General features: G+C 46.1%; 2 protein-coding genes and 1 long non-coding RNA gene across 4 annotated transcripts in view; all 3 read right to left on the bottom strand.

Moving 5' to 3' along the window:
• The window catches only part of LOC144173595 (protein eyes shut homolog), a 51,716-nt gene extending 50,107 nt beyond the window's left edge, over window positions 1–1,609 (bottom strand). Inside the window, exon 1 of the mRNA XM_077701952.1 lies at window positions 1,483–1,609. Within this exon, the coding sequence (XP_077558078.1) occupies window positions 1,483–1,537 (55 nt within the window). The 5' untranslated portion in view covers window positions 1,538–1,609. The remainder of the gene's footprint in view (window positions 1–1,482) is intronic.
• A 4,867-nt stretch (window positions 1,610–6,476) lies between these two features.
• On the bottom strand, window positions 6,477–12,014 carry LOC144173594 (uncharacterized). Of its 2 annotated transcripts, none has more exons than XR_013323331.1 (3): window positions 11,304–12,014; window positions 9,722–10,062; window positions 6,477–6,680 (listed from the first exon to the last, which is right to left on the bottom strand). It is a non-coding gene; the product is annotated as an uncharacterized LOC144173594 (long non-coding RNA). The 2 variants fall into 2 exon arrangements; XR_013323330.1 differs by having other exon boundaries at window positions 9,722–10,057.
• A 51-nt stretch (window positions 12,015–12,065) lies between these two features.
• Window positions 12,066–25,024, bottom strand: LOC144175571 (uncharacterized; the record flags this gene model as incomplete). Its single annotated transcript, XM_077704631.1, has 6 exons — window positions 24,632–25,024; window positions 22,017–22,130; window positions 16,199–16,295; window positions 15,979–16,103; window positions 13,541–13,831; window positions 12,066–12,340 (listed from the first exon to the last, which is right to left on the bottom strand). Coding segments are annotated over exons 1-6 (1,263 nt in total), but the record flags the coding sequence as incomplete, so codon positions are not given.
• Between the last annotated feature and the right edge of the window lie 211 nt (window positions 25,025–25,235).

Here is a 25,235-nt window from a genome sequence, read left to right as displayed (position 1 = left end):
CGGTTGCGGTTGAATTTGTTGCACGTAGTCACGCCTACGTGCAACCGTACGCAGTGCCTCAAACCCCACTGCCTCGATCGTAATCACGCACCTACGCACGTGCTAATATGGTAAGCGGTTGCTGTTTCTGCGACAGCAAAAAGGGCAGAGTTGACAATTTTGGTCAGTTAGGCGCCTTGATTTTGTAATAACGCAATTGTTCGAAGTTTCTGCATGAAAAGCTTTTCTTTGCTTCACCGCACAGCACGCGCGCGCGCACTGCAGTGCCAGCACCGCTTGAGTCCAGCGTACCGCCCGCCAGCGAGACGTCAATTGCAGCATGAAAAGTGCTGTTCACAAGTGAGGTTGGAGCGCCTGCAGCACATTTCAGCGCATTTACGCCACTCCGGCGCGCGTGACGCTGCTTGACAGCGGGGCTTAAGCGCTGCTAAGCAGGGCAAGCAGCTTTCAGCGGCGCCAGCAGCGCAAACCATCGCTTTCAGCGGATTCCAGCACAAAAATGGCGCTGAAATACGCTGCTTTTTTCGGATAGGGTACATATGCATGGAAACAATATGTTAAAAGCTCTGGTTGATTCCTCTGTCATAGGAATCGGTAATGCACGAAAGTGAAATGTTCAGAGAAGCCTGCAGCGACGTCCTGCTGGCGGGTCGCTTCAGGAAAGGCGTGACCACTGCGGTCCTGCTGCATGGCGTATAAGGCAGACGGTTGCGTTGCGACGAGCTCAGCTTATGAAATGCCAGAGGTAGAATTTGTAGCTTTAACCGTGCACACGCGAACGCGTTCCTCTGCCCGCTGGCGTTTCTCTTCGCATCCAATCAGTCGACGTTCCCGCCATTCGCCCATCGGAGTCGCTACGGCGCAGCTTACGCCAACTGTCGGCGCTTGTTAGCATTATGATGCACTACTTCGCTTCACCTCTCCTAGACGGCAGGACAATCCGCGTCAATGAAACTTTTTCTGGCGTTTCGCCTGTGTTTGTTGTGCTGGCGTCATTTCCGTGACGGATATGACGTCATAAAAATCTTGGTGTACCCGGGAATACGCCACCTTCGTGTTAAAATAACCTGCAGCTATTCTAGGTAAGTGAGATCCGCCTGTAGTTATGGTAACAGCCTTGTTGCCATATGGGCGGTAGTATGGCCGGTGAGGTAAGAAGGGCACCCTCTAAATTCCGCTGTAACGGCCAAGTTCCGCAAACAGATTGTCGAGCACAGGCGTCCTGTCACGTTACCAAAGAGACAACAACTCCACAAAGTTTTCAATGTATGTGCGATGACTGCCGTTGTCAGTATTACTACAACAGCAAATGATTCAGGGCGTAATGTGTACGTCTCAAACTGCAAGTATAGGAGTGCATTACTTCACCCCTACAAGCTGAGTTACCATTGCTTTCTCAATGATAGTATCACAAATCTGCGGTAATCTTTTTTGGTGACCCCTTTAACAATGAATGCTGTGTGTGAAATAAATAAGACTTACCTTCTCGGCAAAGCTCACCCCCTTTTCTGTAGGGGCAAAGGCAAATGAAGTCCATGTTTCCCCCTGTCGGCCCGTCCACGCAAACGGCTTCTCCAGCGCACAAACCGGGGCTGCAGAGCTCCTTGTCACCGCCGAAACCAGGAAAGCAGTCTGTGGCGTTCCTGCCAATAGAAGAAACTCAATAGCAGCGCACTTTTGCACTCACCTACTCAAAAAACAAGGAAAGTGGATCTGGCAATGCTTCTGCCATGCAGGTAAATTAACCATTACTTTGATTATATGTTACTTCGGAAGTATTTTAATTCCGGTACGTTTCTGAGCGAAAGAGTGAACGGGCGCATCTTGGACTACACGACACGTGTAAAAGCGATCGAAAGAGAGAGAAAACATTTTCACTGAGCGTTATGTGGCTCAGGGGGCGGTTGTGGCCGCTGGCTTGTGCCGGGCGGCGACATCGGCAGCTCTGGTGACCAAGGAGGTTTGTACCTCTAGATCTGAGCTCCCTAGCGCCTCCTCCCACTGCTCATAACAGCAAATTGGGTGATTAACATATTAGCCTGCAGTGTTTGGTGGTGTTGCTGAAGCTCAACAAATTCGTTTTTCTGCTCGTGCAAGAGCTTCCAGGTTGACGAGACGCTTGCTTCAAGGGTTCTAGAAGTCGGCTTACTATGACGATTCCATTCCATCTATGTTTTCCATCTCATCCTTCTCACCGTCCTTTTTAGGTGCGGGGTACCTTAGGACCTCCCAATGTCCGTCCGCGTCCTTCCGTGCGCACACCACCATCAAGCGAAAATCAAGCGGAATTCGATTAGAGCCGTGAGTTGCAGTTTCATTTAGGGGATAATCAAGGTGCAACTCACGACTCAAATCGAATGACGGTCGGGGCGCAAATCGAATGTCACTCGGGACCCAACATGGATGTCATTTCGAGTTCCCGTACTCTGCACCCTCACCATCATCCACGGAGTGGAGATGCTGCCATTTTTTCCTGTTACATTTAAACAGTGTCATCATGCACAACGGTACCGAACACATCTAGGGATACAGTAAGTGGGGATAACTGCCAACCCACATAATGGCATTCCCACTCTTTGCGCCCCGCCAACAGACCATCTGGAGACAGTGAACGTGCCAGGGCGAAGAGAATTACCAACCGGGAAGCGGTGCCAAACGTGCCAGATATTACGGGAGGAAACCACAGGGCTAATATATCCGTACATATATATATATATATATATATATATATATATATATATATATATATATATATATATATATATATATATATATATATATATATATATATATATATATATATATATATATATATATATATATAAATGCGTGCGTGGTTGCGTGTGCGTTTGCGTGTGCATGTGCGTGCGCGCACGTGCTTATTCACAGATTCCAGCAGAAGAAAATACTCTGAGGATGGTCAAGCCTACGCCTAAAAGAATATTCTTAATTCAGGTAGATATCGCTTTTGTCGCGAAACACAGCTGAGTAATGACCGCAGTTCTACAACCAAATCAGCAGTGACCTTCACATCGTGTTATGGCTACGTTGACGTTGTCGTTAAGGTAAGCTCAGTTTTGCGTGGGCATTTGCCCTGTACAGAATTTTCACAATTTTACGCTCTGTCCTCACCTTTCCCCTTCTTTTACTGTTTTCATCTTTTTTCCTATTGTTCGCCTTTCCACGTGTAGGAAAGCAAACTAGGCCACGGCCTGACTGACATTTCTGCCTTTCCTTTACCTTTATTCCTTCCTTCTGAGCTTATATTAGGGGCAATACCCTTTAGCAGTTCTGTATAACAGGTGCTCCATCGGTTTTTCCGGATAACTCTCTCGGTTTGCAACACGAGGAGCAGCAGTTTTTCGGTATTACATCGGCGCCTAAGTCGTGTAGCCCCTGCTGCAAGAGAACTGGCAATTGAATATGTCTACCTGTGTACCCATATCATGTTACCTGGATCTACCTTATCTACCTGGAGCTACCTGCCTCCTCCCCCATGTGTACCTTTAAACACTTTCATGGGAGCTGTGCCATGGTAAGCTTTTACCGTTGGTACATGCTCTACTACACGCCACTTACATAACCACGGGAACGTTTGCTAAGCGTGAGGAGTTCAACTCGTACCCAGGCTTCTTTGAGGAACGATATAAGCGGGTTATTCTTAAAAAGCTTCGAACTACACGGACACAAAGAGTCTACTTTCTTTTCCTGGGTCCTTATACTTCGCGCGCTTTTGTTAAGTACCGAAAAGACAAAAGGACGAACGCGATGACGTTTACTAAGGCGTGGTAAACCACGCCTTAGTAAACGTCATCGCTTTTGTCCAGTCAACGCCAAATGCCCCGCAATTACACCGGCGAAGTTAAGGAATCGCGGCCACGCACACTATCGTTATTTTCTTTTTCTTTATGTAACATATTCTCTCTATCCCGATCAGTAATGAATTATTCGTCTCTATCATTGCTGCTGCTGCATTGCGACGAGTAGCAGTACACGGCCGACAGTTGCTCTTTTTTTCAGGCACTTCTGTTTGGCGCAAGCTTTCCACAAAATTATGGAAGGCAGCTATAGGCAATCTACCATGGCATGCGCCAATTCGGCCATTCCTTGATACGGCATGTCGTTTACAATCTCTGCCCATACGCTTCTAATGGCTGCGTGTACACTATCGCTTTCACTACACACCACATGAGAAACTAGCTATACATCTTTCCTGTCTGATTCCACCTCGGTGATACGCAACATCAGCGCCGTCCTCGACTGCTTCGTTGAAGACTATGACTTCCGTTGACACTGCCCTGCGCTGCCACGCTCTTCCCTCTTTTCACGCGCCCATAAGAGCGCGATATCAGCTCCACCTGACCTTCTTAATTACGCACATTACCTACCGCGTGGTGTGATCGTCGTGTCCATGGAGACACGTAAAACATGACCCAAAAAAGAAAGACGCCAGATTCCCGCCCATACACAGAAAGTTGCAGTGGGTGTGTTTCACTGTAACAAGACTGGTTCCTCCCACGTAGCAAATATCAACGCGGGCCTTGAACTTGCAAATGATGGTGTTCTCGCGAATAGCCTATTTTCACCTGACAGTTCTAGTAAGCTCCTCATAAAGTTAGCCCTTTGGGTATTCCTAAAACATTTGCCCGAAATGTGGGCTGAATTTTCATTGTTTGCTGTGCACGGGTTGGTTTCCAGGGGCACACACTTGCCCTCACATACATACATATGCTCCTTCAGCCCTAGTGTTCACACAAGGGGCCGTTTGCCTCTCAACAAGGAGCCAGGAAAGGGGCCTGAGAAGGATCACTTCTCATGGTACTTACGAAGGACGTTCATATGACATCCTTGACTTCTCAGGTTACCCTTTCAAAGCTACATGTTAACTTCTTATATCTATACCTTTTCTTCCCCCTCGCCTCTTCTTCCGCCCTACTTCCTTTATGGCCTACATTCCATCCTCCTCGTCCACTCGGAGTGGCATGTAGGCGGTTTTGTCAGACGATGTGATTTGAACATTCGAGAGTTGTGTTTGGGCCGCACTGCGTGGTAACGAACAGTAAACCGAGGCGGAGCATCATCCCGTAAAACCAACCCCATTTCGATAGTCGATGTTAAAAACTAACGTTGTTAATTTACTCCATTCAACACGTTCTTTCTTTTGTTTTCATGTGAACAGCGCTAGTCCTTCAATCTATGTGTTACGGAAGCGCTTTGATTTCAGTTCACCCAACGCTGCAAGACCCTGATGCTTTAGCCCATTCCTAACATGCCAGCAGACCTCTCCGCATTCTTTAATAAAGAACCTTCTCTTTCTCTTTTGCGCTCGCCATATTGTTCAAGAACGTCGTGTGTTTCTCGCTTACTGCGCAACATCAACTCTACCACATGACCCAAAATTTCCGACCTTCATTTTGTTGTACACAGAACTTTCATTTGTTGAACTTTCATTCATTTTGTCGTACACAGAACTTTCATTTTGTTGTACACAGAACACAGAACCGACAAAACTTTCCAGCAAGGACAGCAAAGGCGCGCTATCGCGTCGCGATAGCGTTACATTACACAACAATCCCTAATCAGCAGCCCTTCAGGTGCCTATTCCATCTGTACCTTTTGCCTGAGTGTATGGGGACTGTGACTTTTACTCTGTAGTTTAAGAGTGAATAACGCGGTAAAATTATTCTTGGCCTGATATTTCTCCTCAGTCACTACTGACTGTATACTAAACAAACTCAGAAAATTACCCTTTGCAAACAAACTCAGAAAATTACCCTTTGCAAACATACTCGCGAACAAACTCAGAGAATTATCTTTAGCAAACAAACTCAGGAAATTGCCCTTTGGAAACATACTCGAAAACAAACTCAGAAAATTATCTTTTGCAAACAAACACAGACAACTACCTTTTGCAAACAAACTCAGAAAATTACCCTTTGCACACAGCGTTGTCTTCACACTTGCTGTGAAGGCAGAGAGAACACGGCAAAACGTCCGATCCGCTTGCTGCGTCAGCCACTAATCTCCTCTCGTGACCATTGATCTGAAAAAAAGAATGCAATGGCATATTGGCGGCATTTATTTACTTTTTGAATATAGGTGCTAGCTGTAAGTTTTCACTTTTACTCACTGCAGGGCGGTAATGGGATGTTTTCTTTCAAAAATATTACTATCACGATTGTCAAGGCAGAATTAGTAGTTTGAATTCAGTAGTGCCCTTCGAGATTGTGGGACAAAAGGCTATTAATTCTTCCCTTCTGTTGCTCATACAATTTTTCCCTCTACAAGTGCTTTTTGTATAGTGGATACCATATTCCAGGTTTGCTTGGGGTTTTAGGCGCCACTATGACCAAGCAGTCGAGGACCAGTCACTCAAAGATAGTTAGGGCATGTCGGAATAGAAGGGGGGAAACCAGGAAGGGATGGTAAGAAGTGGCCGGTTCAAAAAAGAAGAGTTTTGAGCATTACTTACTTGCAAGTAGTGAATGCAGCCTAAAAAGCTTTCGAAAGGGACCCCGTTAAAGGCAACAGTGGCATCGGTGTTGTACTTTCCCAAGAAGACTCGGTCGAATGATGTCCACTGCGCAGCTGGCTGACGTGCTGTCATGGGCTCCGAACTGTTCACCTGAAACATGGCGAAGCAGCTGCCGCGTTTGGGAGCCGTCATCACCCACGATATCCTGAAATAGTAAAGAAAATAAGATAATATAATAGGTTAAATTTCAATGTTCAAACTTTTAGACGTCCGTACCGATCATACCCCATTTCATTATTTTTGTGCTTAAGGGACCGATTTCGGGACGATTGTTCTAACTGAACTCTGGAAAGTAGTCCGCCGTGTGAATCATGACGTAGAACCACGTATGCTATTGGAAGGTGAGAAGAAGTAACAGAAAGAAAACTTCCCAGGCACTCAAGCCTTCTTGCGTAGTTTGACGGCACAGGCTTAGGGATTATCAAATACTTCTATACTGCTACGTCATGTTTGTAACTCTTCTTTTGATTTCGTTTCTTCGTATTTTGGCGCGAATTACTTTTTTTGTGATGAGGTATCTTTTATTTCAATTTATCGTTGTTACATCGCAAGGCTGACGATAAAAGCTGCATAGAAGCAGCTTGACAAGCCCATCAGCTCAATTCAAACGTCAGCAGCAGACGGCAAATATGCATGCTGTACAGCTTCTAGAGTAATAAACACAAAGCACTCCAAAGTATTGCAATTCTATTGCAATAACAAAAATATGCAAATTAAAAATATACATATATATATGCACGCTAACAACTAAACAAAGAAACGATATTGTATTCAAAAAACATGAACAGAAACATGAAAAGAAAACATGAAAAAAAACGAAACATGATGAAAGAAACGAAAAACATGAAAAAAAACGAAACACTTCAACAGACTGGCCGGCCGCCCTTCAGGCGACAGTTCCCTGAGAGAGCGAGCTTTCCGTGTTTGCTGTGCACCTTTTCTACTCACGTGACGTCACGTTAAGCTGTCACGCGACACGCACGAGGCTAGGCATCGATCCGATTTTGGTTTCGCCAAGTGGTAACGCACTCGGTTGCGCTTTGGAGACACGGGTTGAAATCCCACAAGAGCTCAAATGAATCTTTATTTTCAACGCAGTGCTGGCCGGTTTGAGTGTGCGCCGCAATGTGGTGCTACGGGATTTGTCCTTCACGATGCCGGCTATCCTACGACACGGGGCTCTAAGGGTACGCGCTAAAATATGCCATCTCACTGCGAAGCCATCACCGAGGTCGTCTGTAATTTTTAGTAGCATTTTGCATGTTCTACATACATCGTGCCCGCACTAGGGAGGTGTCGTGGATAGACTGTGGTATCCCCAAAGCAATCGTGAGTAACATATGTCAATTGCAGCTGAAATTAGACGCTAATGTGTATTAAGTGTGGGGGCGCTCTTTATCACACCAAAAACGTAGTATGATGAAGTCAATACCACGGAACTGAAACAAATGAGCGACCCTGCATCTTCAGTGTACTTTGAGATAAACAGCGCACTGTCACGAGTCCCCTCTTGATATTTGTGCTGCTTCCTGCAGAAGAAAAGACGTCGAATTACATCAACTGTAATTGCAACACGAGTGACATCGCTTATATTCTAACTTGGGGGCATAAAAGTAACCCTATAGTGCTGACGAATCGTGGATAATGCAACAAAGTGCCTTAGCTTTGTTTTCAAACAAAGAACAGCAGATTATGCATAAGCAATGGCATCTTTGACATATTCTTGGATAAAACAAGCCCAAACTTAAAGACAAAGGAAGCGGAACACAAGGACAGCCGCTTTTATCCAAAAATGTGTCGTCCCAATAAGCCCAGTTTGCAACGCTTCTGCATCTTAGACACCAGCAGTACCCATCATACACTATAGTGATCAGAACTTTGACACGATGTCATTTAACATGCGCAAATTTCTTGAGGCGGCGACCTAGCCGTGACAGAATGACATTACTGTTCCTTTCATTTTCAAAAAAGGGAGCGACCACTGCATAAAATCAATAACTCGTATATATACCTGCAGTTCCCAAAAAATTAAAATGCCTCATAATAGTCTGATGGATCGAGGCAGCCACATAACTGTAAAAATATAACTGACCTAAGTCACGGAAGTGAATTTCCCCGATACGTGCTTTGAATGCTTGGGTACCCGTATAACCCACGACTGACATGGCTTTGGTTCTATCGTGGGATTGATGACGTCATTAATTACTTGGGAGGGTAAGCGCGCGAAACAATACATTTTTCAGGCTATTTTGGCAAGTCGGGCATTAGCGAAGAACATTAGCTCATCCGTAAGGTCTGCCAATTAGGGCTAGCGTCACACAAACTTATTGGCCGTTCGTGGGCTTTTAGTTGCTACAACTTCGGATGCCTCGATTGCATATCACTCAGTTTTATTGCACCTGGGCCTCAACGTTTTTAGCGAAAAGACAGGATTAAGGCATACGGTATTTATTCGCATAATGATCGCACTCGCGTAATGATCGCACTCGCGTAATGATCGCACCCTTGAAGTTTGTCGACAAAATTCGATTTTTTTTAATTTCTCGCGCAATGAACGCACCCGTAACTTGCCGCAGCAGTACATCATGTGTGCCAAGTCTAGCTGATGATGATCGTGCTTACCTCTGTTTCCTTCTTTTTAAACGCAGACATGGCTACGTTATTGTCGCCGACTTGCTGACATTAGCGATATCGGCAAGCATGCGTTCAATATTTATGAGAAAGAAACTCTCACTAAATACATATCGTGTACTCACAAGACAAAGAAAAAACGCGCTCAGCTTACTGCGTCGGCCTCCATGTCTGTTTTGATGTCCCGCACTGTGACAGCGGCAGCCACTTATCGGTTGCCCTGTTGTAACCTCGCAGCAAACTCATTCCCTAATTCATGAAAACTGCATTTTTCGTCACTTCTCAAAGCGGCTGGTGGCGGTGTGCGGAGTTTTTATCATGCTTTTATTATTTTTATTATGTTCATGAGACCTATCGTAAAAATTTTGACCCGCAACTTGTTTGCGTTTTCTGTGCTCAAAAGTTTTTCGCGAAAATTTTACCCCGCGTAATGAACGCACCCCTAAATTTGAATCAAATTTTTGCATCATTACGCGAGTAAATACGGTAATAAACCCACGACATGTGCTAACCAGTTCATCAATCAGTCTACCGGTCAAGCATCTATCGACTCACTCGATTGACACACGCGTCAGACGCCCCTGAGTGGCGTTCGAGAGAGAGTGCACAAAAGTTGTCCTGTGCGATCCGCAGCTGAAGGTCATCCGCAGCCTTCCGCCCCTCAGGAAGAGAGCTAAGAACGACGGCGAGAGAGCCGGACGAGCGTTGCTTGCGTGGGCGCTCATGATCAGCCCGTCTGCATTCCACCAGGAGAAGGACACTTCCACGTGGAACCATCTAGATTCGCTCCGCTGCGCAGTCTTGTGTTCCAAGAAGGACGTTCTCGCGAATTCCGGCACTTGTATGTCCACTCGCAGTTCGCAGCGAGCTCCGGCGTAGCCCACAGGACATCTGCACTGGGAGAAGGGAAGGAAAGAGGAAAAATCGACTATAGCACGACCGCGGACCCACATTTTGCATGTTAAAAATCAAGAGAGATTGGGTTTTTTCTAGAAGCCATGTCTCGATGCCAAGCCAAGTCAAGCCAAGCCAAGTTCTTATGGAGAAAAAAACATTCTGGGGCACTTTATTCTGCTGATTATTTGCTCTGCTCATTTCTAAATCATAGGAAAAGCACTTCAGTTCAGTTCGGAGTGCGCAGCCCTGCAGATTTTTCTTGGCTTTTCCTTGCAGCAGTTCGATAAAGTACTAAAATAGTGACAGACTTCACTCCGAGGATTCGTCAGGCGTTGAAAAGCACAAATTTTACTTCGTCGCTTAAAGGAATACTCACATCCAATTTTGATGTCTTTTCATGGCTTTGACTGATTCTCATTGGTGTAGCATGCAATCGTCGACCAGCACTTCAAGTGCTTGTGCACCCGATGAATATTCATGAATCAATGCGAGCATTTGCGAGCATTTTCGCTTCAAGTTGCAGTTCTTCGAGCCCGAAAGTGCGTAAAGAAGACGAACGGTACCTTGTCACCGTTCTGCGAGGACGCGAAACCCTGAGGAGGCCTGCGAAGGCGTCGTTTTGACTTCCTGGCCGCCGAAGCTGATGTGGCTGAATAGGTTTAGGCGTGCCACTGCGGTGGACATTCCCTGGCCTCTTTCACGAAAGGTGCGGATGCTCTTCGTGAACACAGCACGGAAGTTTTGCTCTGGTGCCGACATAAATTACTGAAGTACGTGATGTATTTTGAGCTGCCGCTCACCAAATTTAGCAGGTGCTCCCCGCCATCAATGCGCGTCTTGTGACGTCACTGTACGCCACAAGAGAAAGCCGCAGGAAAGAGTGTCTACGAAACATTCACGCTTTCCTGTAATTCCAATTTCCACTCAGCTGTGGAGAAAAAAACCTCCTTAGCTATACCACTCCTTAATTATTGGGGCGGCACATGTCGAGTATTTAAACCTAAAACATTTATTCCTGAATTTTTGTGCGCTCGTTTAAGCTTTTTGTCCAAATAGCGTACGAAGTTTTACTCGTTATAAAACACCTTTCAATACCGAAATTTGTATACACGAGGTTTGCTAACATTTCATTTGTCGATTTATTCGAATGTTCACGTTCATGTATTGTTATGAACCTTTGTTTTGGCAGACTTACCGCGGGACTGATGTTTTCTTACTGACAAAAATAATAAAATATTACCTTGCAGGAAACCTCCTTGTCATCCGAAGCTTCCGTTTTTCCGCCGTTGAAACACGACAGCCACACACATTCCCTTAGAATTCCCACAACACGAGTAGAACTGGGAACTGATGTAACATCGGGGCCCATCTCGGATATCGTCTGTGTTTCGTACACCGTCGACGATGCTGGCTGAATATTGTCGTCACTAGCAGTTGATGCTGTCGACGCAGTCGAAGCAGTCGGTAACAAACTCGTATCTCCTAAATGTAGCGCACTTTCGTCACTATAAGGCGCCGGTATCGAAGATAGCGCAGCATCCGTCGGAATTGAAGCCTGGCTGCTACGGCGTGGCTGAAAAGTGGTCGCGGTGATTTTCTGAGTCGTTTCTAGTACCGCGGTCTCCGGAGTCAAACTGTCATGGTGACTCGCTGCTGCACTCAGGTCACGTATGGATGACATCATAAAATAATCAGTTGTGCTCCCATGTGTTTCACCCACAGACGATTGCATTGCGTAGGAGTCTAGAGCAAACGGCTCAGAAGTGAACGTTGATTTGCCTGCGTCGTGCCAAAGTGAGGACCAGCCCCCAAATGTCTCCATGTCAGCGGTGTGAGTGCTGCCAGCAAGTAACGGTTCGGAGCCGTCATAACTTTGCAGCACCTGTAATGAGGCCTCGGGAGCCGTAGTCTCCCCCACGACAGACGAGAGCCAGCCGTCCGTTGAAGAGAGGGCGTCTAATGGCGTATAAATCGCAGTGAAATCGCTTGTTTGATGAGCAATGGCATCAAGCGAAGATGACAAGTCCCAACTGGAAGCACTTGAATGAAGTTGCGGAGTCAAAAAATAAGAATAATCACGGGTCCCCGCCGGTGTGACATGCGAGTACGACTGTCCGTCCGTGCCTAAGAGATGAATTGTTGTAGCGGCAGGCGTTTGTTCATCGACGCTGAATGTAAGGTAGGGCAATGTGGCAGGAGGACTGTAGCTGCTCCACACCTCAGTGTAATCTTGGCACAAGTTGTCATCGGAAAGGCAAGGAATTTCGCAGTATTTTCCTGGAACAAAAAAGAAAAAAAAGAACATTTTGTTAGTAACAGAAAGATACGAGGATTATCTCTCATATTCAGTATACTACCATCGCTAAACTACACATTGCACTAAAAAGTCGGCAGGCGGCTTAAAATTGGCCTTTCGACTAGGTTTCGGTATTCAGTTCCGTTCCACACATGCCCAGCCAACTAAATTCTCTGAGCGTGGTCAGCCAGAACTTGCTTTGCCCAGGAGCAAGAAAGAGCAGACATAGGCACATCAGGCGTATTTTTACATCCAAAGGAAATTTTCACATTTTTTGCTTAATATTTGGAGAATAAAATTTTTTCGACAGGTCTTGTGATGTGTTGTGATAAGTTCGAGAGGACTATGAGTTGGGCCAGTTGGTGAATGGTTATAATTAAAGGTCAGAACGAAAAATCCCGGGCCATCTCCACTAACGTGAAACCTGGGGAGGGGCGAAGCATGCAGTGTATAAGTGTATTCTTGGCGCCATGGCGTTGTTGCCGACGGAGATGAAACCGCTGTGGGTAGAGGTATACAGCTTTGCTGTAAACGTCTCTTGTATTTGAAGCGCGAAGCTCTCTAGCCCGAGGCGTAAACGAGTGTCACGCTGTTATTTAGTACGCGTTACGAAGCGCTCCAGCGCGAGGCGTAGACAAGTGTCCCAGTGTTGTTCTAGTACGCGTTACGTTCTAGCCCGCGGTGCAAACGAGTTTCCCGGTGTTTTAGTACCGTGACTACATGAGACGGCGATTACGATGACGACGGCGGACGGCAGGAGACGCCAAAAGCCCCAGCCCCTAAGGGGCTTCGCCCCTAAAAAACAGCAGTGCTGTCCTGTCTGTTTTTTTCCTCTTGTGCCGTGTTTTTTTTTTCGCTGATCTTTAATAGTTCTGATAATCTGACGCGAACGTTCTCAAGAAGACAGGACAGGCGCCAGTGTATCCTGTCTCTTCTTGCAAACAGTTGCATTAGCGCATCAACCTTTCCCAAATACGAACTGGTGCAACTGAATGCCACATACCTATTCCACTCGAGACCTTAGCACAATGTTTGGTACATGAGCAGTGTCATCCGCTTTTTCCTCAGAACCAAAAGACACGCTAAGTGACCGGATTGTAAACGTTAGTGAATAGGATTTTGTATGTGTACCGACATTTCAATGACAAGCGCATAATCGCTCCCCTGTGAAGGAAACGTACCCGCGAAACCAGCGCCACAGGCACAGCTGTAGTCGTCCACGCCGTCCAAGCAGTAGCCGCCGTTCTGGCAGGCGTTTTCCGGGATGCACTCGTTGTAGCGTCGCTCGCACAGTATACCGTGGAAATCGGGGACGCAGAAGCACTCCCAGGGAACGTCATCAGGAACGAGTGGCTTGAACTGGGTGTCGTTGACATGTCCCCTCACAGAACGCACCACGCACAGGCCGCCATTGAGGCAGTAATTTCGACCGCACTCCTCGATGGCTCGCTCGCAAGTCCTTCCTGTCCAACCTGAAGAATGCAAGTACACAAGGATCTGTTTTTAGCGCACAAAAAGCGGGAACAGGCAGGAGCGACACACACAAGCGCTCACACACACAAGCACAGAAGCGTGCTTTTTTTTCAATAAACCGGCAGTTGCGAGTAAGCGGTTGTGTGTGTCGCTCCTGTCTGTCTACGTTTTTTGTGCGCTTTGAAGTTTTCAATCATGTACCAACTAGTCCAACTTGCGTTATTGCTATTTTAAGCGCTGACCATCCACAGTATTTAATTTAGTTTAACAGCACACAGCCTATTCTAGCACAGCCTAGTTTAACAGCACACAGCGCGAGACTACATTTCAAAAGAGGTCTCTCCGACGATTCGTCCACGAATGTAATGCATGTATGGGCTCGATGACGTGCAGTGTATCCGCTGGAAGGGTGGCGGCGTGCTGGGCTAGTTTGTAAAACATCTTTAAAGCGGGTTGCAGCACATGAAAGCAGTCACGCAAAAACTTCTACAAGACAAACGTATTGCATTAATCTATCTGGTTGGGCAGTTACGACTGAGAAATATAATTACAGGATCCAACCAACGGAACAAAAAATGGTGAACTCGACGTTTTTTAACGAGCTCATTTCCTTCCTCAGGAGCTAGCCCACGCTGCAGCGACGTTTTATAGTCTTTCAGCGCGGTCGATCTTTCACAAAGCTATTCGCTGCGCGACACAGCCAGTGCTTGACACAGAGAAGACAGTTCCAAATTAAGGAGCGATTGACTTTTGGTGGACTTCATCGAATGTGCCCCAACTCAAGCAGAAGCATTTTACTCTAGTTGGTTTCGTTCTCTAGGATGTCCATTCGGGCGAAGTCAACTTCTGTGGTCCCATGTCTCGCAGTGCTCGGCGACGGCGCTGCACTCTCTGTTTTGTTTCCGGGCGTCATTCTCGTGCTGCCCAATACATCCCGGTGGATTTTTGGTCTCGCCGATGCATGAAAAGGAGAACACAGTACATGGAAACTGCGGTACACTACACCGGGAGCTTTGTCCTTTGTCGCGCGGCCTTTAAGGCGGGGGAAGCGGAGCCTTGAACTCAGATGAGTAATGTGACCTACAGTTCGGTGAACAGAGCAACGATCAGCTCGAGGTGTTCGACTACCAGCCCGACTGTGATAGTGACAGCCACTTTAGGAGATCGACAATAGTAGTAATAACTGGTGCAAACCCACATACGAGTTGTATAGCTTGACGAATTCGGCGAAACCATTCTTCATTCACAATTCCTTACAGGCTCCTAGGAGCATTGAGTAAGGGGGGGGGGGGTAAATACAAAACTATTTGCAAGAGCATTAAAGTAACATCAAAGGTTAAAGACGATGCTGTACCGAGAAGCAATAGTACATAAATCGCTATGTGCATTAATACAGGTGATGCAAGCATACAAACACGCGGTAATACACAGCGTGTTTTCTCATTCTCATTTTCACACTCCTCGTCTCATTTCTCATTCGCGAGAAATGAGATGAGGAGTGTCCTCAAGTGAGCCTCGTTCTTACCGTGGTGCCATAACTGCCTATGACGTCTTTTTAAACGACGTATATTTTCAACATACTGCGCTTGCATAAATAAAAGTCACATTTTAGATGAATTATTTTTAGGTGATACCTGCACAAAACAGACCCTTTCCGGGAAAACACTTACGTACCCATTTTGTCAAAATTTTCTAGGCCAATCCTAACTAAGCCTTATCGGCCACCAAGAACTCAAAAAATAAGCTTTACTCTTAAATGGGACAAAAATATTTTATGAGAGTAAAAAAGAAAGGTGTTTTCCATAGCTTTCTGGCATAAAATGTGTCAGCCTCGCTGGGTACGTAAGCGTGTACATTGACTTTTTTGCGGCCTGCACATTTCCGGCTTGGCCTAGAAAATTTTGACAAAGACTGTACGTCCCACAAAACCGATATGAGCAACTACAATTATGCTTCGCTCCGTAACTTTGTGTTATATTTTCATGAAAATGTCGGGCCACAAACGGTTACTTTAAGTGTTACAAGATCAAGAAGGAAGATCGATGCCAGAACGACAGTCTCTATATGACCTTGCTAGAAGAGTCAAACCGCCAAGTTTGTTTTGTAGAACTTCAGCGCCAATAAGCTAATATTGATTTCTGCTTACCGAAAACGCAGGAGCATAAAAAACTTCCTCTTTGGTTCAAGCAGGTACCGCCGTGCGCGCAGGGCCGGGACAAGCACTCGTCCACGTCATCTTCGCATAGCAACCCTGTGAAACCTGCGATGCATCTGCCGGAGGAAAACGATACCCATGCATTAATTACAAGCTTTGGAGCAGCTTGTACAGCTCCATTATGTTGTCTACAGGAATATCGCAGCGTTACCGGCAGGTGAAGCTTTCCCCTGGACCATCGATGCACATGCCGCCATTGAAGCAAGTAACTGCCTTGCACACGCTCACGTCCACCTCGCACACGTCGCCTGTAAAAACAAAAGAAGGGGACGAAGAAACGGCCTTGCCCTCGTAAGCTACCACATAAAAATTAGTGAAATAACATAATTTTTAGTCATGAAAACTAGCCTAGACATTCTACATGTAACGTATTCTAATATGAAAGTGGGGCAAAGTGATTTTGAAACTATAGGCTCTGCTGATTCATAACAGAGGTAAGTGTAATTTCAGCCTGGTCCAGATATTGTTATATCTCTACGTGTTCATTATGAGGTGCAGCGAAGAAACACACCGTCAGAAACACATTAAAGGCACTCGGGAATAAGTGTCCGCAGAGTGTAGAGCAACATTCAATCGAAAAACTCTGCATGTAAAACTTCAAGAAAAGTACTCAAAAACTCTAGTGCTGCAAGATACAACAAATATAATTCAGATTATTTCAGTATTTGTGAATAAGAAACTCTTGATAAATCATTGTAAAGTGGTGTAGCTAGCAAACTGCTAAAACTAGAATCGGCAGGTTGTACGAAACCACCTCGAGGATGCAAAATTGATGAGGCTCTGCTAATTAGTACGCCACCGAGTGGCGCGAATGAAGAAACTTCCAAAAGGGTGCCTACAAACGGCACTGATGTGCAAAGTATTTCTTGAAATTCCCTTGTAAGTATTCAACCATTCTTCCTCTTCTGAGTGCGCGTGTGCGGGCGTTTTTACGTACTGCTCAGTACTAAAACACACCTGTCAGTAAAGGGACCGAAACCAATTCTTACGGGTTTCTGAAACCTGACTGATAACCAGTCAGACACTATGCCTTATTTTTGGTTTTATTCACAACTATTCATAACACCTGGAGGCTATAGAAAAATAAATTATTCGTCGTAGATTCGCCTTCAGAGAAAGCAAAAATAGAGGCCGCTACTGTACATATAGGTTCAAGAACTTTATAGTTGCTAAGGGTGTAGTTAGAGCCACTAGATCTGTAGGTGTGGTTAGAGGGAAAATGAAATAAGTCCATCCCCCCCCCCCCCCTTCCCAGGGCGGCAGCTAGAGATAGGCATGCGGCAGATAGGCATGCGAAGCAGCGTCACGACGTATAGGCCAACATTTTGAAAAAGGTCATATTGTGAACAACCGCTTCCTGAAACATGAAATTTGCATGACTGCATCTTGGTGCGGTAGATGCTGTTTAGCCAAATTTTATCTAAATGCCGTTAACCAGATTTTAGACCAGTTCCGACGAGTGCAGAAAGGCCTGTTTTTCACCCATGAGTTGCCTAACAATGACCGCTTGCGGTTTTTGGACATTAATATCACGCTTTTATCGGGCAAGGTGTGTTGGCTTTACAGATCGAAGGTGCGTAAAGAGTTCTTTTCTTATGTATCTGCGCATTCCAAGACTGCAAAAAGGGCAATTGCTTCTCCTTGTCTTCGTGGAACACTAACAAATCATGCCATAACAGGATTACGGAAGGTTTCGGCGCTCAGGTTGCCAGATTGCTTGCAGCTGGGTTTTCCTTATTGATTGTGACAGCGGTGGCCGAATCCTTGTTACAAAAGATAAAGGGAAACACACCCCAAATGACGGACGGCCTTAAGCGCAAGAAACAGGTGGTTGTTCCCTATGCCCCTCGAGTGGCACACAGCCTGAAAAATGTGGCCAACAGGCGCAAAGTGCCAGTCGTTTTTTGTGCACCTCAAAAGTTGGCTAATCTGTTCCCCGGGATTATGAAAGGAATGGACAAAACACCAGCTTGCCTGAAAAGGCATACAGCGCCATACGTGATGTGCGCGACCGGGGTGGTGTACATGATCCCGCTCACGTGCGGGAGGGTGTACATCGGTCAAATGCGCCGCTGTCTGAACGACCGCTTAAAGGAACACCAGTTGTCTATGCCGAACAAAACGGGCTCCACCTCCCTCACTACTGCCTATAGCTTGTGAAAGCAAGCCATGCGAGCCGTTTCTGAATCAGACAAATGTATTGAACAAAAGGCGAGAACAGTTGGCAAGGGAAATAACTGAGGCTGTCTACATTCGAAAGCATGACGAACAGTGTGTCAGTGAAACATCAATATCTTTGTATAAAATTAAGTACGAATTTTCAACCCGCTCTTTCAGTGAGAAAGATGGTGACATGTATGCGCGTGTGCTAGTGCGGGTATATAAGCATGTTCAATTTTTAAATAAACTAGTTGTGAGTCTGCGCTCATCCTGTCTCTTCTTTTTCGCTGTCCCGTGCGTGCGCGCACTTTTACGTCTAAATAACAAAAGTGAACTTACCAAATCAAAAGTATGGACCTTATACACTTCCCCCAAAAAACGAAGATGAAAAAAATTATTTAGGGCCCTTAAGTCTGCCTACATGACTGCGACAGCTTGACGAGATATTTAGAGCGCAACTTTTAAAGGGACAGACAACCGATATTTGTCGAGTATATATTCTCTATCCCAAATGAAAGGGCATCACTTAAAGCACCTTGACGAGGAACGGTTTTGCTGATAACGCCCTAGAACTTTTTAAATCGAAATTTTTAGACGTGTCCCTCCCAAAAATAATGCTGGCAACCATGACATAGAGTAGCTCGGCAACATACTTTTGTCTGTATGCGAAATGAAAAACGATATTTAAAAACTTGTCCCCAGCTAAAAGAGTTTGAATCACAGGCTTTCCTGTTACTTTATGTGTTTTTTTTTAATGCAACGGTCTATTTTGCACGACTTCGCCATCTGTTGGGATAAACGATAGGTAGAATCTGGCTTCACGTTGTAGAGGTGGGAAGTTCGATTCCCCCAGGGCGCGAATTTGTTTTTTTGTTTTTGTAAGCTGCCGGTGGCGTATTTGGAAACTGAAATCAAACATTTTGGCAGCACAAACGCCCCTGACTCAGGAAGAATCGGCAAAGCTCCTTCGCTTGGTCTGTTTACTGAACGCTGCCGTTGATTCTGGGCATGGAGGCCCAGAATCAACGCCACACTGAGAGCCACCCAGCGACGGCGGGCGGCGTGTCTTTAAAAATTTCAAAATAATGTTTAGAAATACATATACAATTTAGCCTTTTAGAAATACTTGTGTTAATAGGTTTTCAATACGTAAATAAATGTTTCAGCAGTTACAGTAGCTGCTAGGTTTGCAGGTCACGTGACGGAACGTGAGGAACATTTTCTTCACGAAGCACGATGCCTCTAGGCTAGCAAAGGAGCTTGTTTTCAGGGAAAGAAGCACCTTCTGGTCTCTCCCGGAAAACCAGCACCCATTCCTGCATCATGTCGACCCAACTTTGGCACTGAGGTTACCGGAGCGACTTCCACGTCGGCTAGAGACTTTGCTCCATCGCTTACGTCTCAACGTGGCGCTAACACATACCTACCGCTATCGCCTTGGCCTAACCCCGAACCCCTATTGTGACAACTGCGGTTCACCAGAAACCGTCGAGCACATTTTACTGGAGTGTCCTACATACTATCAAGCAAGAAACAACCTCGCACAGAAGATCGAGTGCCTCAACCACAGTTCCTTGACTTTAAAAGCACTTCTGGGACCATGGCCATCTCCCTCCTCTCAGCGTAAAGTGCTAACCGCATTATTTTTAATATCTCAATGACATCGGCGTCGCTGAGCTGATATAGGACCAGACCATTCTTGCACTGTACAACCGCCCATAGACTTTTCACGTGTCGCACTGACGGACCCCAACGCACACGCTCCCTTCTTTTTTTTTTTTTTCACTTCTTTCATTTTCTCCTATCTTCTCTCTCTTCCACCTTTCTTCCTATTGCAACTTTTTTTCCCTCCCCCGCAGAGTAGCATGTCGGCGTCAACATGCCGGCAGACCTCTCTGCTTTCCTCTAATAAAGAGCTTTCTCTCTCTCTCTCTCTCACGTGACAGGGACACATATTGTGGTGTCAAGTTTCGACACCACGAACCGCCACCCTTCCGATTTCAGGAAGTTTGCTGCCAAATTAAAATTATTTCCGCCAATTTGTTTATAAATTGCTTGTGGTTACCGGGCTATATAAAACGCTGGCTTTCATATGAGCTAGAGAACGTGTACTCGGCAAAAATCGGTTGTCTGTCCCTTTAAGCTCCCGCTCTTGTGGTTTCGTGTCGCCGTCGGCCTCGTTTTAATCGAGCGAACGAAACAGATGCGTTCGCTGATGACGTGATCATTGCAGAGACACAGCAGCTATGCGCCGTCACCAGAAGACGGCAGTTCACGCTGCGCTCAAATTTTGCAATAAATAGTACCGTAACCACCAGCCAGTTTAACCACTTCTTTGCTGCAACATCGCATTGGCGTCTTTTTCTTTGCTTTCGTTGTCTTATGGCCCGAAACACGTCAGCAAGCACACTGGCACAAGCCAGGACTTCCCTAGAATCAGGGTTCTGCGTGGCTGGTATGCACCTGTTTTGCTCACGTGGTGTCACGTTCGGGTGACACGCGGCTCGCAGTATTCTAACATTTACGTTTCGAATTCAAAGTTTCGTGAATTTCGTGAAACGGGCACACTCGCCCTTAAAGCTCCCGATGCCAGCCAATTTTTTAATACCCTAAGTGAGCATGCACATCGAAGAAAGCTACAACAACGGCAACGACTTTTGTTCTACTGCTGGCCACCTGCAAAGATGGCGCAGTGGTAGCGGATCGGCTTGCTACTGTGCAAGCCAGGGTTGAAACCCCTTCGGGTATCAAGTGTTTTTTTGTTTGTTACAATTTTACAGCGGTGTTCATTTCTTTTACCGGACAACAACAACAATGGTTTTTCGCAGAATGGGGCACCTAACACTTTCGCCATAATAAAAAGCCTAAAAAAGACAAGGAAACACGGATGAAAGAACGTGCAAACGGACTAACCCGCATGACACACTTAATCGCTGTATTAGCTAAAATGGAGATAATTGGTCAAACGTAATTTTAAAATACAAGGAAATACACAACTACATTATTTTTACTTATAAACGTGAACTTACAAATTCATAAATATGGATCTTGTACACCTTTCCCTAAAACGAAAAAGAAAAAGCCCGTAAAATAAAAACTGCAACAACACTAAAAAATGTAAAATCGGACCAACCGTGCAACACTTTGCATTTGCACAAAATTGCATATTTGGCGGTGTCAAGGCAGCTAATTGCTTTATTAGTGTAAATGTGCATGATTTGTGAAAATAATAAGACGCAATAAAACAAAAATAACCCAACGTCTTTCGCTCCTCAAAGCCAAACCTGGCTATAAAAAATTTACAATAAAGACACGCGGCGCAAGAATGCGGCGCATTAGTCGCGAATTCTCTGAATTTCTGAACATTTTTTCCCAATAAACCAAACTGACAAAAATCCTTTGTGTGCAACAGTTTCACACACTGCCACAGCTCTTAGGTCGAATAAATTATTCCGTGTGCCTCCACTACGACACTTGTCACAGACCAAGCACATATATCTTCGGCTAGCAAAAACATCACCTTCAACTTGAACTGAAACATACTTCTTTTACTCTCGGAAGAAACTTTCTTTATATTTAAGAGTTTCCAAAAAAAAACCTCGGTAGATTGCTATTTTTCTAAAACTGAGTATTTTCTGAGCACAGCTTGCTCGAGTCTGGAACCGTCCGTGCCCTCGACAACGTTTTACAACTTTTGCTCTTTCATACGTTGCATCTTACAAATCGCAAGCACAAATGTTCCAGGAATATCGAAACTCATTGCTCGTTTTTCTGCGCATCGAAAGAGCAAAATCAATATAAAAACAAACCCTTGTAGCCTGGGCCGCACTCGCAGACAAAGCTGCCGGCACCGTCAACGCAGGTTCCGCCGTTGAGGCAAGGGTTTGAGCGGCACTCGTCAACGTCCGTTTCGCAGCTGGACCCTGCGAAGTAAGGTGGGCTGTTACATTTACCTTCGTGCTTTCGTCCGCCACTGTTTCCATTTAGATATCTCCAATACTGATGTGCAACTTCTCCCACAGTGAAAATTGATAGAAACAAACGACGTGGTGCTTATTTGCACACTCGCAACGAATATAATTGCTACGAGACCATTGGACACTTGGAATTGCTTATAGGTAATAAGCTGAATGAGCAGGGATAGGCCAAAATTACGCCAATTTGGGTATATAAACGCTTTGCCTCGGATTTATAAGCATAGTTGCCTAACAATGCGCGTAAATGAGTTCGATCGATTCACGCTACTGCGACGGCTTTTAAAGACGGTAATCTTTCTTGGGCTGCTTAAACCCGAAAGTTTTGGTCTCTCTCTCTCTCTCTCTCTCTCTCTCTCTCTCTCTCTCTCTCTCTCTCTCTCTCTCTCTCTCTCTCTCTCTCTCTCTCTCTCTCTCTCTCTCTCTCTCAAATCAGCCTCCCAGCCAGAATAAAACGGAAATCTGAAACTAAAAGTTTAATAAGCAAAAACACCGTAAACCACTAAACCTGAAACCACTGTTCATACATGTCAACACTGTGGAGCAAAAAGAAAATGTTAGGCATATTTGGGGCAAGACATGAAAACATTACTGGAATTGGCAGTCTTCTTTTAATTGAAAATAAGGGTGTGCGCGTGATATTGTCGATGCCAAATAAAAAAAAACACGCACTGAAAACGATGTTTTGATCCAAAATCGCTCGCGCCCGTGAACTCAATTAGAATGTCGCCACGAGGTCTATTGACCCCGTGGCGACATTCCAATTTCATTAGTAAAGCACGTTCCAATAGACTGAGCGCCAGCACGGGACATCGGGACAATTGAATTGACTTGAGCGAGCCTCCGTCGAAATAAGCGTGTATGGAGCCGTACGGGAGAGGATGAGCGTGAAAGGTGGGCGGGGGACCGAAGAGAGAAGGGAGGCGCGGCACAAGGATATCATCTTTCGATGGCATTTGCAGAAAAGTGAGCAGATGCACGGCCAATTTTCTCTATTTTAGGGAGCGCAAAATTGCAATGACGCTGGCTGGACACGGCACCAAGGTTCTCGCCACAGGAGCAATATAATACTTTCTAAATTAAAATAAATTTACAAACAAAAGCCTGAAAGTGCTGAAGCCACGGAACAAGAATATATACAGAAGGCGAAACGGCCCGTTCCGGCAAGCGCGGGCAAGCGACCAGATGGAAACCAATGAAAACTAATCCAGGCTACAAAGCTCCATAGTTGCGACGTCGAAGGAGAGGCACCTGATTGACGAAATAATAGCGGCCACTATGCAATAAGGGGCTGCGCAATGAAATGTTCATCGTGGCGGCCAGCCACGTAATTGCTTCTCCCGTAACAGATGCCGCTAGCTTAACGTGGGCCAAGCGCTTGTGACGTTATCTGGCCGCCCTGGGAAGCGTCGTTTCCCCTCCTGTCTTGTTCTTACTCTGTGGCTGAAGAACAGTAAACTCGATGCATTAAGCCAGGAAGGAAATGGCCGTTTACGTACGCGGCTCACATGCTAGCCCTTCTCGCGTAACGCAGCGCATCGCCACGCTGTCTATTTACAGGTGTTGACAACGGGTGCACGTCTACTTACGTTGCTGTTAAACAGCATGATAAGCGTAGAATACTGCTTGTTGATATTGTCACGTGTATAAGAACAAGGACGAAATAGTCCAGGTGGGTCAAGGTAATTTAATAAGGCGAACATTTAATAAGGAGGCGAATTTAATAAGAATTTAATAAGAATAAGGCGAATTTAATAAGGAGGCACAAGGCGAACTTGTGCCTCCTAGCAACTCAGCGAAGCAGTCACTTGCTCCCGCACACCACGCGCTGGACTGGCGTTCTAGCTCGCCCAGCTCGTTTCACGTGCTCTCGCGCACAACTTCCGGAGACACTCTCCTCCTCCTCGTCGTCATCCACAGTTCGTCGGCACGCACTGAAGAGAGGTGGCTGGAGGCGTTCCCTTCGTCGTCGTCCTCTTTGAAGTTCTTGTAAACGTGACAATATCTAACTTTTTGCTTTCACGAAGAAACGCCGATGTGCCAGGACATGAGGATCTCACGTGGATAAAGTTTCCAGACGCCGACAGGCGCACAATTTTAACGCGATAGTGTTATTAGGAGGTTTATCCGTGCCTGCTAGTCGTCCGCTATCAGCCGTGCTCATCAAGCATCCCCGGAAGTACGCCGTCGATGCTAACAGGAAACTACAACTGAGGCGTTCAGATACGATGCCTGGCCCTAGGGCTCTATTCTCGACGCACTAAATTCACCGTGAACTGTGAATTCGCCGGAAGTTTTGTCTGATTGGCTTTCACTTTCGTCACGTACTTCCGGTTGGCGAAGCAGTTGTGTGTGCTTTCGTCATTTTTTTCTGCTGCTGCAGTTAGATAATGAATAATTCCCCCGGACAAATACTGTTACGCAACTTCAATTAACTCGGATGGGCTTACCCGTATATCCGGCAACACACGTGCAGCGGAATCCGGCCACTTGGTCGACACACGTCCCACCGTAGAAGCACGGCAGACTGCGGCAGTCGTCGTAGTCCGTGGCGCAGTTGTGGCCCGTGTATCCGTTAACGCAGTAGCAGCGGTGCGTCCCGTTTTCAACCACGTCCAAGCACACACCGTGCACGCACGAGGTCGCCGTGCAGGCACCAGACAGCTGCACCGGTGACTGGTCGCCCCACTCGACGACCAGCTGGGGGGACAGTGTCTCCGGGCCACTTGGTCGCAGCGACGCTTGACAGAGCATCCCTAGGCTAAAACAGTAGCATGACACTCGCAAGAGAAGGCCGGCTCGCAGTTCCATGGTTTCTTCTAAAATGCGCCGTCTCTCAGGATGACGGGCAGGATACCGGCAGGAAGGATCCCGGCCACGTGTCCTATGCCCTGTCGCCGTGCCTTTAACGAAGAAGCATGGTGTCCAACAACGTGATTGCAACACGTGTAAAGCTCGTCACGAATGCACAGAGTCTCTCGGCATCGCCGACAGGACCCTTCTGTTTTCTATAGTGCGAAAGTCGAGGTCACTAGGTAATATCAATTCTACGTG

This window comes from Haemaphysalis longicornis, unplaced genomic scaffold, assembly GCF_048455015.1.
Source record: "Haemaphysalis longicornis isolate Haplotype H1 unplaced genomic scaffold, Haemaphysalis longicornis Haplotype H1 scaffold_3, whole genome shotgun sequence".
Taxonomy (NCBI): Eukaryota; Metazoa; Arthropoda; class Arachnida; order Ixodida; family Ixodidae; genus Haemaphysalis; species Haemaphysalis longicornis.
This window is presented reverse-complemented; position numbering and strand designations above follow the sequence as displayed.